The 16,545-nt window shown below is 35.2% G+C and overlaps 1 protein-coding gene across 1 annotated transcript in view; it reads right to left on the bottom strand.

Annotated features, from left to right (window-relative positions):
- LOC123539430 (vacuolar protein sorting-associated protein 8 homolog) overlaps positions 1-16,545 on the bottom strand; it is a 69,976-nt gene that overhangs the window by 33,517 nt on the left and 19,914 nt on the right. Inside the window, exons 13-20 of the mRNA XM_053529391.1 lie at positions 13,665-13,748; positions 12,861-12,947; positions 9,994-10,104; positions 7,215-7,352; positions 6,092-6,184; positions 4,811-4,857; positions 4,069-4,291; positions 1,058-1,199 (exon numbers count right to left, since the gene is read on the bottom strand). Of these exons, the coding sequence (XP_053385366.1) occupies positions 1,058-1,199; positions 4,069-4,291; positions 4,811-4,857; positions 6,092-6,184; positions 7,215-7,352; positions 9,994-10,104; positions 12,861-12,947; positions 13,665-13,748 (925 nt within the window). The remainder of the gene's footprint in view (positions 1-1,057; positions 1,200-4,068; positions 4,292-4,810; positions 4,858-6,091; positions 6,185-7,214; positions 7,353-9,993; positions 10,105-12,860; positions 12,948-13,664; positions 13,749-16,545) is intronic.

Raw genomic sequence — 16,545 nt, 5'->3', positions numbered from 1 at the left:
TAACCATTTCATAGTGTCTTATGACACAGAGCCAGGAAAAATTCAGATGTTAGACAAGTGTGGCAGTATATTGAAATGTTTTGACAAAGATTCTAATGATAAGCCTCTGTTTACCAGACCTTGGTACCTGGCTCTCAGTCCAGACCATACAACCATATATGTGTCTGACATAGCCAGACACACTGTGACAAGTCTGACCTTTGATGGTAAGGTCAAGGCCATCTACAAGGATGATCAGCTGAAACGGCCATGCCAACTGACAGTGGATGAGTCAGGGACAGTATATGTGTGTGGGAATTGGTCACACAGGGTTCATCAATTATCATCTGACCTCACCAAAGTGAAGATCCTGCTGAATGAAAGTCATGGAATAAATCAACCAGTGGGTGTGGGATACTGTCAAAATAATAACAGACTGTATGTAGGAATGCAGGACAGTGACATTATCAAAGTTTTTGATTTGTTACTAGAGTAATCTTTTTCTGTATTACTGACTGTACCGTTATAAAACTTCTTGTTAACATACACACTGAACATTTTTACCCTCTTTCTATTTTTTCACTTTTAATTAAATCTACGTAAGATTCTATGGGAGAAAAGAATGCAGCCAAGCATAAATATAGCAGACTCAGTCTGACTGCCTCTGTTTGTGATAGTTAATGAAAGATGCAATATACAACAGCCCTTAGGTTCCATAGCACTGGCTACGACTCAATGATACCATTGGACCATAAAATATAATAACACTAAGTCCTAGTATTGAGAGAGTTTTATTGCCATTACACAGGACGTTTAGTATGAAAATCGAAAGTAAATATAAAATTTATATGTCTGATAAAAAATGTGAAGTTAATAAATGGATAACAAATATCAAATATTTCTTTAAAGTGGATTTCTTTTTTATACCAGTACCTGCTAGATTTTATTAACTTTTAGTTTATATTCAAATGTGCTCTTAAAGAACATTTCTACACTAAGTGTTACTTTTAACAAAAGAATAGAGTTCTATTCTCAAACTCAAAAGGGGCAATAATAGAAGAAAAAGAAACTGAAATACCAGATAATTGTTTTCCTGTGTCTACTGCTGCCTTCAATGTAGAAAGTAGTTCCTCTAGAGGTGTAGTGTAATCAAACATTCCTTTATTATATACGTAAATAATAGCATCATACAGTCCATGGCTCCAACACAGGTGAACCACCTGCAAAAACCACTTAATTCATTAATAAAAATTATGTGTTTAAATTTTTTAAGTTCTTTTCAACAGTGTTCAAGCTCACTTTTTAGTATTTCTATATTAAAATTGCCATCTGCTTTTTTAATATATGATTTTCACCCGATGAAAATCTATAGAAGGTTGAGATGTGTTATGAATGGGAGATTGTCTTCTCTATGGAATTTTAAACATATTATTAATCAAAATTTTTAAATGGACAGCATTCTTGTTTGCTAACATATGCCTGAAGTTATAAACTCTTAAAATTGTAAAAAATTATCTATCACATCAATATCTAGTATGTGACATAAATATCTACTACATTACATCATTATCAAATATGTGACACTAGTATCTAGTATGTGACACTAGTATGTAGTATATGACATCAATATCTAGTATGTCACACCAATATCCAGTACTGTAAAATCATTTAATTTCGTGAGCATGAAATTTCGTGGTTTTGGTCAAAACGGCAATTTCATGGGGATACGAATTCGTGGATTTCAACTTTTGAACATAAAATGAATGGGAATTTTACTTGTTCATTGGGATTATATTTAAAGGATTGACTCAACCACGAAAATTAGTCCCCCATGAATATTAATGATTTCACATGGATATTGGTTTTTTATGTTCTGCACATATTTTATTGCCCATTTATGTGTGTGTTTTTGTACATAAATACTGCATATAACTCCGTGAATCATCTTAAATTAGTGTTTACCTTTTGATAAATACTGCATATAAATCTCTGAATCATCTTTGTGTTAACTTTATAATACCTAAGTACTGCATATAACTCTGTGAATCATCTTTGTGATAACTTTATAATAAGTACTTCATATAAATCTGTGAAACATCTTTGTGTTAACATTATAATAACAAGAGGGCCATGATGGCCCTATATCGCTCACCTGTTATCATTGCACTTGAGGACAAGGAGGTCCTCAGAAAAAATATCTAAGTCCAAAGGACAGTAACAACAAGGGGAAGAAATTTAACCAAAAAGAAAAAAAAAATTCTTACAAGGTACAGATATGTCAAAATACACCTAAAAATTGGAGGTACCATCCATGTTGTACCACAGAAAAGTGGTCTCAGGTTTTCCCTACGGCCAATAATAAAAAAGTTACTAAAAATAAGCTATTTATAGTAACGTAAAAGGGAAGTAATTTAAAAAAAATTATTGCAAGTGAACAAAAGAAGGATCTGCAAAATAAATCTGTTGACATAAATGAAATTTCAGATCAGTATCTTCATTAGTTACGGAGATATACCCATTTTAATTTGAAATAAAGGGAGGTAATTTGAAATAAAATCAGTCCATAGTTATCTACCCTGATTGGCTCAGTCCAACTAATGACAATAATAAAATTTCAAATAAGTCCTATAAGTACTTACTGATATAAATCCATTTTGATTACAATCAGGGGAGGTAATCAGATATAAAATAACTCTGAACCTACGCTTGGATCTGATTTGTCATGAAAAACCAAGAACTATTGTTGTTGAAGTTATTTTGGAAGTTTGTATCAAAAAAACCATAAATGAAGTCTCTTTGTTTGTTTGTTTCGGGTTTAACGCCGTTTTTCAACAGTATTTCAGTCATGTAACGGCGGGCAGTTAACCTAACCAGTGTTCCTGGGTTCTGTACCAGTACAAACCTGTTCTCTGCAAGTAACTGCCAACTTCCCCACATGAATTATCAGAGGTGGAGGACTAATGATTTCAGACACAATGTCTTTTATCAAATAGTCACGGAGAACATACGCCCCGCCCGAGGATCGAACTCGCGACCCCGCAATCCGTAGACCAACGCTCTTACCTACTGAGCTAAGCGGGCAGGCTTAAATGAAGTCTCTATATGGCTGCAAAAGCCAGAATAGCAAATTTTGGACCTTTAAGGGGCCATAACTCTGGAACCCATAAAGAAATCTGGCCAGTTCAAGAAACAAACCAAGATCTTGTGGTGATACAAGTTGTGTGCAAGTTTGGTTAAAATCGAATCATAAATGAAGCTGCTATTGTGCAGACAAGGTCAAAATAGCTAATTTTGGCCCTTTCAGGGGCCATAACTCTGGAACCCATTATGGGATCTGGCCGGTTCAACTAAGGAATCAAGATCTTATGGTGACACAAGTTTTGTGCAAGTTTGATTGAATTCAAATCATAAATGAAGCTGCTATTGTGCAGATAAGGTCAAAATAGCTAATTCTGGCCCTTTCAGGACCATAACTCTGGAACCCATAAAGGAATCTGGCCAGTTCAAGAAAGGAACCAAGATCTTATGGTTATACAAGTTGTGTGCAAGTTTGGTTAAAATCAAATCATAAATGAAGCTGCTATTGTTCAGACAAGGTCAGAATAGCCAATTTTGGACCTTTAAGGGGCCATAACTCTGGAACCCATAAGGGAATCTGGCCAGTTCAAGAAAGGAACCAAGACCTTATGGTGATACAAGTTGTGTGCAAGTTTGGTTAAAATAAAATCATAAATGAAACCACTATTGTGCAGACAAGAAATTGATGACGCATGCACGGACGGACTGACGACAGACGACGGACGAAGGGCGATCACAAAAGCTCACCTTGTCACTATGTGACAGGTGAGCTAAAAACTGCATATAACTCTCTGAATCAATTTTGTGGTAACTGCAAATACATGTAACTCTCTAAATCACTACAATTTTATGTACTTCTTAACTTTTTCATAAATACTGCATATAACTCCCTGAATCATTTCTCTGTTAATATTTTATTTACAACCGCTCAACAACAAAACTACAGTCCTTTCATTATATTTAAAATCTTAACATGAATCTAGAAGCATGCATGAATACAAAAGAACTTACATGGTGTATATCCAGACTGGTTACATCCATATGTACAATACACGCTTCTACACTCTCCAGCATACTCTTCTGTTCATAGTGTGTAACAAAATCCTTCATCACTACTGGAGGCATTGTTCTCAGTTTATCATTGATAATATATGGTTCTAAACATTCCAAAAATGTTCCCATGGCGATCACATCCATACTGAATCTTTCATAAATACGACCAAATAATATATCCCTGAAATAAAGAAACTGAATCATAACAGAAGAATTGATACTTACAGTCTTGAAATTTTGCAAGGGTTACCAGTACTGAAATAACACAGACATGGGAAAAAAAAGTTTAACAAGAGGGCCATGATGGCCCTAGACTGCTCATCTGAATTTCAAAGTTTAAACAGGCTAGAGTGTGCAACTTTGGAAGAGAACCATAATTATTATGCTCCAGGTGTCAAAAGTTCTTAAGGCTGTAGAAATATTGATTACATAAATTAGTGTGACAGATGACAAACAGTTTAAACACAGTATCATTATACTTCTCAGGTCTTTAAGATTGAGTAGAAAAAGACAAACAACTTTTAGCTGTAACTGCCCCTAAAAGGGACCAAATACCCCCATTTTAACAAAATTGGGAGAGGAACTAAAAATACTGATGCCACAGACCAAATCTGGTAAAGATCCATCAAGCGGTCCATGATGTAAAGCAACCACCCATGGAACTCTTATCAAATCAAATTTGGAGAAATAATAAACTTACATTCTGTTTAAATGTAAGCAATAGTCCACGCACACCGGCACTATAGTCTGAAATACACATGATATTTATTTAGTACGATCTTTCTTTAGGTACCTATGATAAAGACTTTTACTGGTAGTACGAGATAAAATGTTTTATAAGTTGGTACTGTAAGGCACTAACTGCTCATAGATGCATGGGAAAGAGTAAATTGTTCAAATTATGCCTAGTTTTGAGCTACTAAAACATTGACCAAATTAGAAAATTCAACCTGGTTTACCCATTTTTGAAGGCAGAACTGGTGATTTGTTATTATGATACACTTGCAAGATTTTCAAAAAATTTGTAACAAATGTTATCGATGACAGATGTCTCAATATGCTACTTGCAAACAATGTTTAAAAAACAACCAAGACTTAAAACTTCCAATTTTTATTAATTGAATCCAATTCTTCCACTTTTTGTGAAAAATGCACTAAATTTTCAGTATTTGTAACTGTATGGTTTCTAAATCTGATGACAATTATCTATCAAATACTGACGAAAGAACCTATTTCTATCCTTTTATCAATAAACAATCTTATTATCAGTACAGATATACCAACATGCTAATTGGATAATCAGAGAATATATCATGCAATTCTCAAGGCATGCAAAACTTTTGATGTTTACTACCAAAGGAGCAAAAGTACTTGCAACCTGTAACGGAGTTTGCCAGTAGCAACAAAGAATAGAATAATATACAGGGACTATGTATCATGTTTGCAGGTACTGTAACAGGGGTAACTTTAGAGGAACTGGCCAACTTCTTTACTTAAAGCTGTGGGAATTTCCTCAATTATATTTGTTAAATTATTTTGTAACTCCTAATATAAATCATATACAGTTTGTGCTAAATGACTGGCTATACTTAACAAATGTTTACTGAGCTAAAGTCAACAATCTGAAAATAAAACTGTGAAAATCAACTTCTGATGTCATGTACCAGTAATATAGTACAAAGTCTAACTTTCATTGAATGGCTTGCTAATCAATAGTCGAAACTATTGACTCCTGATCCTTCAGACCTTGGGCAACAGTTTTTACTATTGACTGGCAAGTCATACAGTAAATGTATAAGATAATTCTATTAACTATATATTAATATGACAATCTATATCAAAATATATATATCATAATTTTAAAGCCATTACAAAAGTAGTGCAATCTATTTATGTCTCTGAACCACTTAACAGAGACTTGTTTGACATCAAAGACAGATGTTTCACCGATTAAGCAACTCTGATTTCTGATATTCATTACCTGGTAATAGTCTTCCAGTTCTTCAATCTTTCCTTTCTCGGGACAAAACTGGGTCATAGATAGATCTACATACTGGAACAACAGATCCAACATCTGAAATGTAAGAACATAGCAATATCAGAGGGCTGAATTTGAATTAACCATAACTCAAGCCACCAGCCAGACTATAGGCATAATGATGTCACCTTGTCCCTTAACTCTCTTACTACAGTTGTACATGTATATGTTGTTTATTTAAACATGATCCAATCCGTTTTCCTATTAATCTAAGAAAACGCAAAATGTGTGTTATTATGCAACAATTCACTGTTCGAACATCACATGACAGCAAATATTTGGTGAATGTCATCTAGGATGTATATATAAATCCTTGATAATGTGTTAGAATCAAAATAATAGATCTCAAACAGTGATTTGCTCTTGAACAAAATCAGTATGGAGTTAAGATGAATATCGTAATATCATTAAGCTGTGTTCTTTCGATATAATTATGTAATTCTTTTGCATCTTAACTCCAAACAATGATGTTATTTAACAACTAATCACTGTTTCAGATATATTATCTTTTAAATAATGTCAACCTAGAAATTTTGTTTTCATACTGAATAATTTTTCACAGAAAAAGAATGCAACAAACCTTTATGGACTTGATCATTTAATAAGTGTTCTCCTTCTGTTTAATATCTATTCCATTCAAACTAAAAGAATCTCTCACTGTTTGAAGGTGCTAATTGAAAATCTGGCAGTAAAGTTCTGCCCAGTTACTGCAAAACAGTTTCCCTAAAGCAATTTTTTCCATCCACACCTATAACCAGTGACAGATTCTCATTCACTCGTTTCTTCAATTGTTAAGAAGAAATAAACTATAACAACTGCTTTTCTTTTAAACAACTATTTTTCTTGAGCAGTGCATGTTTTTACCCATACATTCCTAAGTCATCTAACACCCATTGGTGTAAAAACGCATGGAAAAAGCAAGGGAAAATCATGTTTGACATGCAAGATCTCTTGTAGTACCATTGTACCAAGTTTGAAATTAGCTCTGCAATGTTACATTTGCAGTAAGATGCATGGAGAGTTCAAAGTTTTAATGATTAAAGTACATAACATTTCAAAGCCTTACCAAATCAGCAACCATTTCTTTCTTCTTAGCACTGGTTCCTTGCAAGCTCACCACAGCTTTAGCCTTGCCTTCATAGAATGACAGAGCCAGGGCCAGAGCATCTTGGTACCGGTTGTCCTTCACCAGTACATCTATCCTCTGAAAATATATCATATACATGTACATGTTTGGCTTGCTTAGAACTGTCAGAGCAACAGTGTAGACAGCCCTTGGTATACTGTACAAGAGCTGTCACAGGAGACAGCACGCTCGACTATTTCGATGCTGGATAGTGAAACTGGGCACATCTGAGGAAACTAGAGCTGTCACTGGAGGGTTCAATGAAGATATTGCACAATAGCCTGAGTCTATGTCAAAAATATCAACTTACAGTATTAAGAGAGGTAAAGATAAAATGTATCAAAACACTATATAAGTATATCCTAAGCAAAAAGGGGCATAATTCATTAAATATTGGTGCCAGAGTTATGCAGCTTGTGTCATATAGTGTGGGTGATGATGCTGAACAACTATTTTAAGTTTGAGTCAAATCCATTCAGTAATAACAAAGACAGAGTGAAAGTGCATCAAAACTTTAACCTGAAAATCTAATTGAAAAGGGGGGATAATTCATGAAATATTGGTGCCAGAGTTATGCACCTTGTGTCATATGATGTGGGTGATGATGTTGAACAACTATTTTAAGTTTGAATCAAATCCATTCAGTAATAACAGAGATAGAGTGAAAGTGCATCAAAACTTTAACCTGAAAATCTAATTGAAAAGGGGGGATAATTCATGAAATATTGGTGCCAGAGTTATGCACCTTGTGTCATATGATGTGGGTGATGATGTTGAACAACTGTTTTAAGTTTGAATCAAATCCATTCAGTAATAACAGAGATAGAGTGAAAGTGCATCAAAACTTTAACCTGAAAATCTAATTGAAAAGGGGGGATAATTCATGAAATATTGGTGCCAGAGTTATGGCCCTTATGTCAGATGATGTGGATGATGATGAGGAATAAGTATTTCAAGTTTGAATCAAATCCATCAAGTAATTACAGAGATAAGTTGAAAAAAGGGAAAGTGTAAAAAAACTTTAACCAAGGTGGGGACGCGGAAAGACGCCGACGCCGGGGCGAGTAGGATAGCTCTCCTTATACTTCGTATAGTCGAGCTAAAAATCATTTTTTTCATTTTGTGTGAATAAAATTTATGGTTTTGCCAAAAATGTGTATTTTGTAGGGATCTGAATTCAAAATCTAAAATAGAAAGCAGAATTTTTGCCTGTTTGGATTTGACTTTGTGGACTGATACAACCGAGGAATCTACAAAAGCTAGTTCTCCAAGAAAATCACTGATATCACAGTAATGTTATAGTTTTCACTACTGAAGAAGATGTCATTAATTCCTCAATGTATCTCGTTAGGCAATTGCTTGAAAATGGCAGGGTTCTGCCAAGGCCATGATATCGTGAGAATCTTGCGTTTAAAATAAGAATGTGGCACTAAAATTGGTCTAGAAGCATCATTGTCGCGTTACAAAAATTTGGGGACGAATGTTCTTAAGGGACGACTGGAACTGAGTACAAATCGTACCATATCGGAATAGAAGAGTTTTCCGCAAAAAATGTCATTTTGATCAACAATTAACAGTTTTAAGCTACATTTTAGTATATGCAGACAAGAAAAGCATTCGGTCTAATGTTTCAAGGTCTAGTACTTGTAGTACTTCTACATGTAGCTTCATAGAACCCCATACAAACCCGGTGTTGTTAACCGTTCCCCACCCATTGTCTCGGCAGGTGAAATTGAAAGTGAATCTGTTGGCTGCTTAAAATCTGTCAACCATTCGATAGTAAAATTGAAAATGCATCACAAAATCAAACCACCAAGGGTGCAGAAAAATTGAATGAAGCTAATAAAGGAAAGTGACTCCAAATTTCAGGAGAGTTGATTTAAAGAGTATCAATGGTTGGACTAAAATAAAAATTTCAGTTTTAGTGATGTTACTGTCTTAATTTATTGACATATGGTCAAAAGTTGTTGTCCCCAAGATTTTGAAAATGTCCCCACATTTTTCATACCAAGGGGACATGTGTTCCCACCATTTTTGATCCTCGGCATAATCCAGAAATTGGATAAACCAACATATTTCAAAAAGTCAGCCCTAGTTTCAGAAACACTACAAAACCTAATAATTCACTGTGAACAAGTCATTTTCAATAAAAAAAAACATTATTTCTCATGTTAATCCTTCTTTTCAATACTACAAGTACTATGTATATCAAAACACAAACTTCACAGCTCATATCACCTGCAACATGTTTCTTTAATGTAGGCATGACATGGGAAATAAATTCTGCAGTAAGTATTGTACAAGTAGAAAAGTTTGCAATGTGGAAATTTTCATTAATTTCGTGAATTTAAAACAAAAGTGAAAACATCAGCCAATGTCAATTTTCATGTTCAGCAAGACACGTCAATATAGAGATAAACAAACTTAGCTTTGGCACTAAAGTTTTCAGCAATTCTGGAGTATTTCTGCACATAAAATATGCAAAAATTTTGACACTCTAATATATACACTTAAACAATAACATTTATGGACATACACTTTTCTTTGTCATCTATCTCTGTTTGTTTGTTTTTTTGTCTATATGTTTCAACCTTTCTATATCTTTCAATATTTTTATGATATACACAATAATATTTTCTGAACAGAGATATTACCATGAGAATGTTTCTCAAATGTTCAAAAACAAATGTTTGAAAAAGATCATGTTAAAAACTCTAACCTCTTTCCAAGTCCGTAGTGAGTAAACATGTACAGTTTTGGTTCCCAGCATGAACAACTGTCCACCATGACTTACTATAGTCTGATAACAGGCATGGTCTCCGGCATAGGCCTAAAAATGATTTTATTACCAATAAGAAGATTATTGCCATGAAATACTATCTGCATGTATATGTGGAATAACAATAAATAAGCTGTGAAAGTGTGCCATGAAACAGTCACACCTGATAAGGAAACATAAATAATCTTTTATTGTCATTTAAACTTACAGAAAATAAAAACTTCTTTGGCTCAATGAAAAGAGATAAAAATGAAATTACATTCAGCTTCTCAAGACATCTAGCTTCAGTATTTTAAGCTGGTGCAAGCAAAAAAAAAAATTACTTTCCACTGATAACTCACTTGGTTAATTTTTGGAAACAAAGGCTAGTGGTGCACCAATTTGAAAATCACAAGTGCTGACTAAATTGAAATAAGAGGGTCATGAAGACCCTGGATAGCTCACCTCAGTAATATGAGCTGAATGTTTCAAATATCAAACAGATACTGAACTATTAAGAAATTAGGTCAGTAGGTCACATTCATGGTCACTGAAAGTCAGTTTTAAGATGTGTGTGCAAAACTGTACAGGTCATACAAATTTCAAGGCTGATCTAAAAAAATAAGAAAGTCGGTCAGAAGGTCAAGGTCACAGTAGGTGATCCCCTAATCGCTTGAGGTCATCAGGTAATTATAATTAAACAGTCTAGGAAACAAGAGCTGTCACAGGAGTCAGCGTGCTTGACTATTTCGATGCTGGATAGTGAAACTTGGCATATTTGTTGAAGCTTGAGGTGTCACTGGAGTGTTTATTGACTCCATTGTGGAAGAAGATATTGGATAATAGCATGAGTCTGTGTCAAAAGTATTAAGTAATAAGAGAGATAAGGATCAAGTGTATCAAAACATTAAATAAGAATAATTCTAAGCAAAATGGGGGCATAATTCATTAAATACAGGTGCAAGATTGATGCTCCTTGTGTCATGTTGAATCAAATTAATTTTGTAATAACTGAGACATAGTGAAAATGCATCAAAATTAACCTTAAATTCTAAGGGGGCATAATTCATGAAAAATTGGTACCAGAGTTATGGACCTTGTGTCATATGATGTGGTTGATAAGATGGAACAACTATTTTAAGTTTGAATCAAATCCATTCATTAACAACTGAGATATAGTGAAAGTGCATAAAAACTTTAACCAGAAATTCTAAGTAAAAGGGGGAATAATTCATGAAATACTGGTGCAAGAGTTATGGCCCTTGTGTCATATGATGTGAGTGATGTTGCTGAACAAATATTTTAAGTTTGAATCAAATCAATTTAGTAATAACTGAGACACAGAGAAAGTACATCAAAACTTTAACCTGAAATTCTAAGTAAAAAGGGGGATAATTCATTAAATATTGGTACAAGGGTTATGGACCTTGTGTCATATGATGTGGGAGATGATGTGGAACAACTACTTTCAGTTTGAAATCCATTAAGTTATACCTGACATAAAGTGGAAGTGCCTGAAATTCTAAGTAAAAAGGAGGGATAATTCATGAAATACTGGTGCAAGAGTTATATCCCTTGTGTCATATGATGCGAGTGATGATGTTGAACAATTATTTTAAGTTTGAATCAAATCCATTTAGTAATAACAGAGATAAAGTGAAAGTGCACCAAAACTTTAACCTGAAATTCTAAGTAAAAAGGGGGATAAATCATGAAATCATGAAATATTGGTGCCAGAGTTATGATGTGGGTGATGATGAGGAACAACTATTTTAAGTCTGAAGTAAATCTATCAAGTAATCACAAAGATAAAGAGAAAGTGCATCAAAACTTTAACCAAAGTGCGGACGCGGAAGAATGCCGACGCCTGATCGAGTAGGATAGCTCTCCATACTTCGTATAGTCGAGCTAAGAACAATCTGATAATTTTTTAAGTATTTTTCCTATATAACTGATACAGCAAAGGACCCCTAAGGCGGGGCCTCTTTTCACCCATTGTGCATAACTTGAACAATTTTGTTAGAGATCCACTAAGCAATGCTACATATCAAATATCTAAGGCCTAGGCCTTAGACTTTCAGACAAGAAGGCTTTCTTTTCCTATGTAAGTTAAATTTGGGACCCCCAGGATAGGGCGTCTTTTTCACCCCAGTGACATAATTTGAATAATTTTGGTAAAGGAACACTAGGCAATGCAACATACTAAATATCAAAGGCATATGCCTTGCAGTTTCAGGAAAGGAAATTTTTGAAGTTTTTTCTTAAATAAGTATACATAAATCTAGAGACCCCCCCCCCCCCCCCCCCCCCCCCCCCAGAACCACCGGGCAGGGCTCTTTTCACCCCTGGGTAATAATTTGAACAATCTTGGTAGAGGACCACAAGGCAATGCTTCATACCAAATATTAAAGTCCTAGGTTTTGTGGTTTCAGACAATAAGACTTTTTTTTCTTTTCTATACAAGGGTAGAGGTGGGGCCTCTATTACACCAGGGGCACAATTTGAACAACCACATAGAGGACCGTTAGATGATGTCACATGCCAAATATCAAGGCTTTTTAAAGTTTTTCCTTTCGGTTGCCATAGCAAACCAGAGTTCTGCATGGAATTCAATTCTATGAAAAATTTTGAAAGGGGGCCACCCAAGGATCATTCCTGTGAAGTTTTGTGTAATTGTGCCTGGTGGTTTTCAAGAAGATTATTTTAGAAAATGTTGATGGATGCAGTACACATGATGCACGGCAGACACTGAGCGGTCACAAAAGCTCACCATGAGCCTTTAGCTCATGTGAGCTAAAATGTATTTCTATAGCAAAATGTATACATACCAAAGCTTGGCTGACATTTCCCCCAGTAGCTAGAGATTTGAAGAAGCTTGTGTTGTATATCAGCTGCACCTCACTCATATCTATAACCTACAAACATTACAATAACAAAATAGAAATGAGCCCAACCATGAGAAAACCAACATAATGGCTTTGCGACCAGCATGGATGCAGACCAGCCTGTGCATCCCCACAGTCTGGTCAGGATGCATGCTGTTCGCTTTCAAAGCCTATTGCAATTAGAGAAATCGTTGGCAAACAGCATGGATCCTGACCAGACTGCGTGAATGCGCATACGCAGTCTGGTCTGGATCCATACTGGTCGCAAAGCCACTATGTTGGTTTTCTCATGGTGCGGCTCAAATAGAAGTAGTGAAAACTACACATACAATTATGTTAAATCTTGTTTAAACCCAGATTACGGAAGTATTTCTTTATATTTCTTATCATTGTTATGACAGTTTCAGAATAAAACAACAATAGAGATGGTGTATAGAGTAGCAGAGTAACATGCCTGTTGGTATCTGATGATGAATGGAAGAGTATCAAGGATTGAAGGTAAAAACATATTCCTTCATTTCTGAAAAGCACACACACTGGTTTGGAAGGCAGGCCATTAAATAAATGTTTTATTGTATGACAAGAGAAATTAAATTTTTATATTTTTTTCCTTCAAATTGTTCAAGTTTAGACTGTACCCCAGCTAAATGTAGTGTTGAATTATAAACTGGACAATAGCACAAACTATGGACCAGCAATTTCTATAAAAAGTCATGTAACGAATAAATCTTTTCAAAGCCATTTTACCTCTAATTCTTCCTCTGATCTCACATCAATAACATGCATCTTCTCTTTGGTATCTATGGTAACCAGAGTTCTTGTATTCATCCACTGAAAATAAAGGAGCAGAAATATTTATCTGTTCTGGGTTTACTGCCATTTTTCAACATTACTTATGATTAAACTAACCACTCATCAGGGAATACTTCATCTGGTTCACGAAAGCAGCTAACACCCCCTATATAATTCAGATGGAGAGGATTAAAGACTGGATGCATTGTCTTCTATCAAACATCGGTCAGGGGGTCAAACTCACGACCTCTATGAATGTAACATGTAATTATACAGGAGATGTCAAATGGGACAGTGCACTAGATTTTCTGGTGTTGGATTGTAAAACAGAGCCTTGTTACACATGATGAGAATATAATTTAAGAAATATTTATCGCCATTGTGCACATGATGTGAGTGATAATGAGGAAACTCTTAAAAGTTTTATGGTTGAAGCAAATCTATTCAGAAATTACAAAGTGTAAATCCACCTGAACTTCAACCAGGAATCTGGATTCAGAAGCAGACGTGGACACAATGCAGGGGTGTGGAAATCCCAATATTTTTCACTTGTCCACAGACAAATGAGACTTAAAAATCTACTTGTCCGCAGTCAAAACTTACATGCCCGGATTTTCAACGTTTTAGCATGCAAATAATTATTTTGGATAATAAACTACAAGTAGTAACAAGCAAATTCGATGAATTGGTATCCCCCGCCGAAAGGGTTTGAGGTGAGGAATGGCAAAAAGATATATCCGGCAAAAAGTTAATGATGTTAATAAGAAGCAAATAATTTCATTAGTCAAAATCAATTTAACAGAAAACAAATGTTTAATTAAAGAGTACATAATAAATGTATGATACTTTGATCCTGACTAAAGAATTTATTTTGAATGGGATATGCTTACTGTAATAAGGTTAGCTTTTAAAATTAAATGCAGTTAATTGAAATGTGAGCTTGAAGTTTAACTGGAATGAAATATTGTCTTTGAGTGGTTTGGCACCAGGTGTTGCTGTTTTACATGTACATTTGAACTTAAAAGATCAGATGTCCTTAAGAGAACACAGGTAAGATATCTTGAAAATAGGCTGAGGGCAAGGTTTGTGCAGTCACAACTTAACATGTTTAAGGTTTGAACATTTAAAAAAAAAAAAGGAATGGAAATATATATTTTTTTAGGGGGTGGGGGTGCAGGGGAACGGGAGAGGAAACAAAATTTCACATGTTGATTATAAATATTGATTGAAAATTAAAAATGAAAAAAAAAAAAGGTAAAAGGGTGAAGTTGGAGGTGGGGGGGGGGGGGCAGAGGATGCATGATCAGTGGTGGGCATGACTGGGTGGAGAAGTGAGGTGGGGGAATGGTACAACTTGGAAGGTTTGAAAAAAAATCTAAAATAAGAAATGAAAAAAAAAAAATTGGGGGGGGGGGGGGGGGGGGGGGGGTGTGACCAAGGCAAGTGGGTGACCAGGTGTGGGTGCGCAACTTCACATGTTTATAATAAATGTTCACAGAAAAGAATGAAAGAAATTTAATGAAATTCTGCCAAATGGTAAGTTTGTTATGTACAAATATGTGGATTTTTAGACAATTAAAGGGCAATAACTCTGAAGTTACAAAAAGAAATCCGTCCAAAATTGTCTGTGCACAACCACATTATAGTGCTCTAAATTCTGTTAAAGTTTCATAGTTCTAGGTCAAATATATCAAAAGTTGTGATGCAGAAATTGGCATATCTATAGATCTATAGTACCCTAAACTTCTAAGGGCCATAACTCTGGTGTTACTTGGGCAATCTGTCTGAAACTTGATGGGCCCCGTAACCTCATAATGGTGAACATGTATATGAAGTTTGTTTGAAAAAAATCTAAAGAAAGGAATGAATTTTTTTTTTTGGGGGGGGGGGTGTCGGGGGATGGGGGGGAGGTGTGTGATCAAGGTAAGGGGGTGACCAGGTGTGGATACACAACTTCACATGTTTACAATAAATGTTCATGGTAAAGAATGAAAGAAATTCAATGAAATTCTACCAAATGGTAAGTTTGTTATGTACAAATATGTGGATTTTTATACAATTAAAGGGCAATAACTCTTAATTTACAAATAAATCCAAATGAAATTGTGTGTACACAACCACATTATGGTGATCTAAATTCTGTTTAAGTTTCATAGTTCTAGGTCGGACGGACGGACGGACAACGCCAAAACTATATCCCTCCGACTTTCGTCGGGGGATAACAAAAGCTGTAGCTGTTTCAAAAAATAAGCTTTTGACACTTTAGCAATGTATTTGTCCGCGAGGCTGTCGAACGTTTAACAGAAGTAACAGAAATACCTAAAAGACTGCCCATCATGCCATGCGAAGCCATGTGAGAAAACATGAAACTTTCTGATTGTTAGAAAACATGAAACTTCCTGACTCGTACGAGCGAGCCCTTTGTGCTTTGACTGTTGGCTTCGATTTTTGTTAGCAGATGAAGTTGTTACAACGAATTTGTCCAAAACTTTATAATAATTGTTTACGTTTCCGGTTTCTATTCGCCTACTTATTGTGTGCAAAAATCATGCGAGATCGTGAGAGGGAACCAATCAGACTGCTGTGAAAGAGATGCTAAATTTAGATGCAGTATGATTTTCCCCAAACTGGAGAAATCAAGAGGCCCTCGGCAGGTGAAACATCCGAATCATACGTCAAATTCTTTTATAAACTCCATAAACTTGAAGCACTGTTCAGTGTTTCTAAGTTATTCTTTTCTTTTTTTATTTCAAACCAGAAAATTTGTGCTTGTTCGGGGACAAACGGAATGCGAAAACTTACTTGTCCGCCGTCAAAAAGTCCCGAGTCGGACAAG

The sequence above is a fragment of the Mercenaria mercenaria genome, chromosome 18 (assembly GCF_021730395.1).
Source record: "Mercenaria mercenaria strain notata chromosome 18, MADL_Memer_1, whole genome shotgun sequence".
In the NCBI taxonomy this organism is placed as follows: domain Eukaryota; kingdom Metazoa; phylum Mollusca; class Bivalvia; order Venerida; family Veneridae; genus Mercenaria; species Mercenaria mercenaria.
The sequence above is the reverse complement of the archived record's forward strand: the minus strand, read 5'-3'. Positions and strand labels throughout refer to the sequence as shown.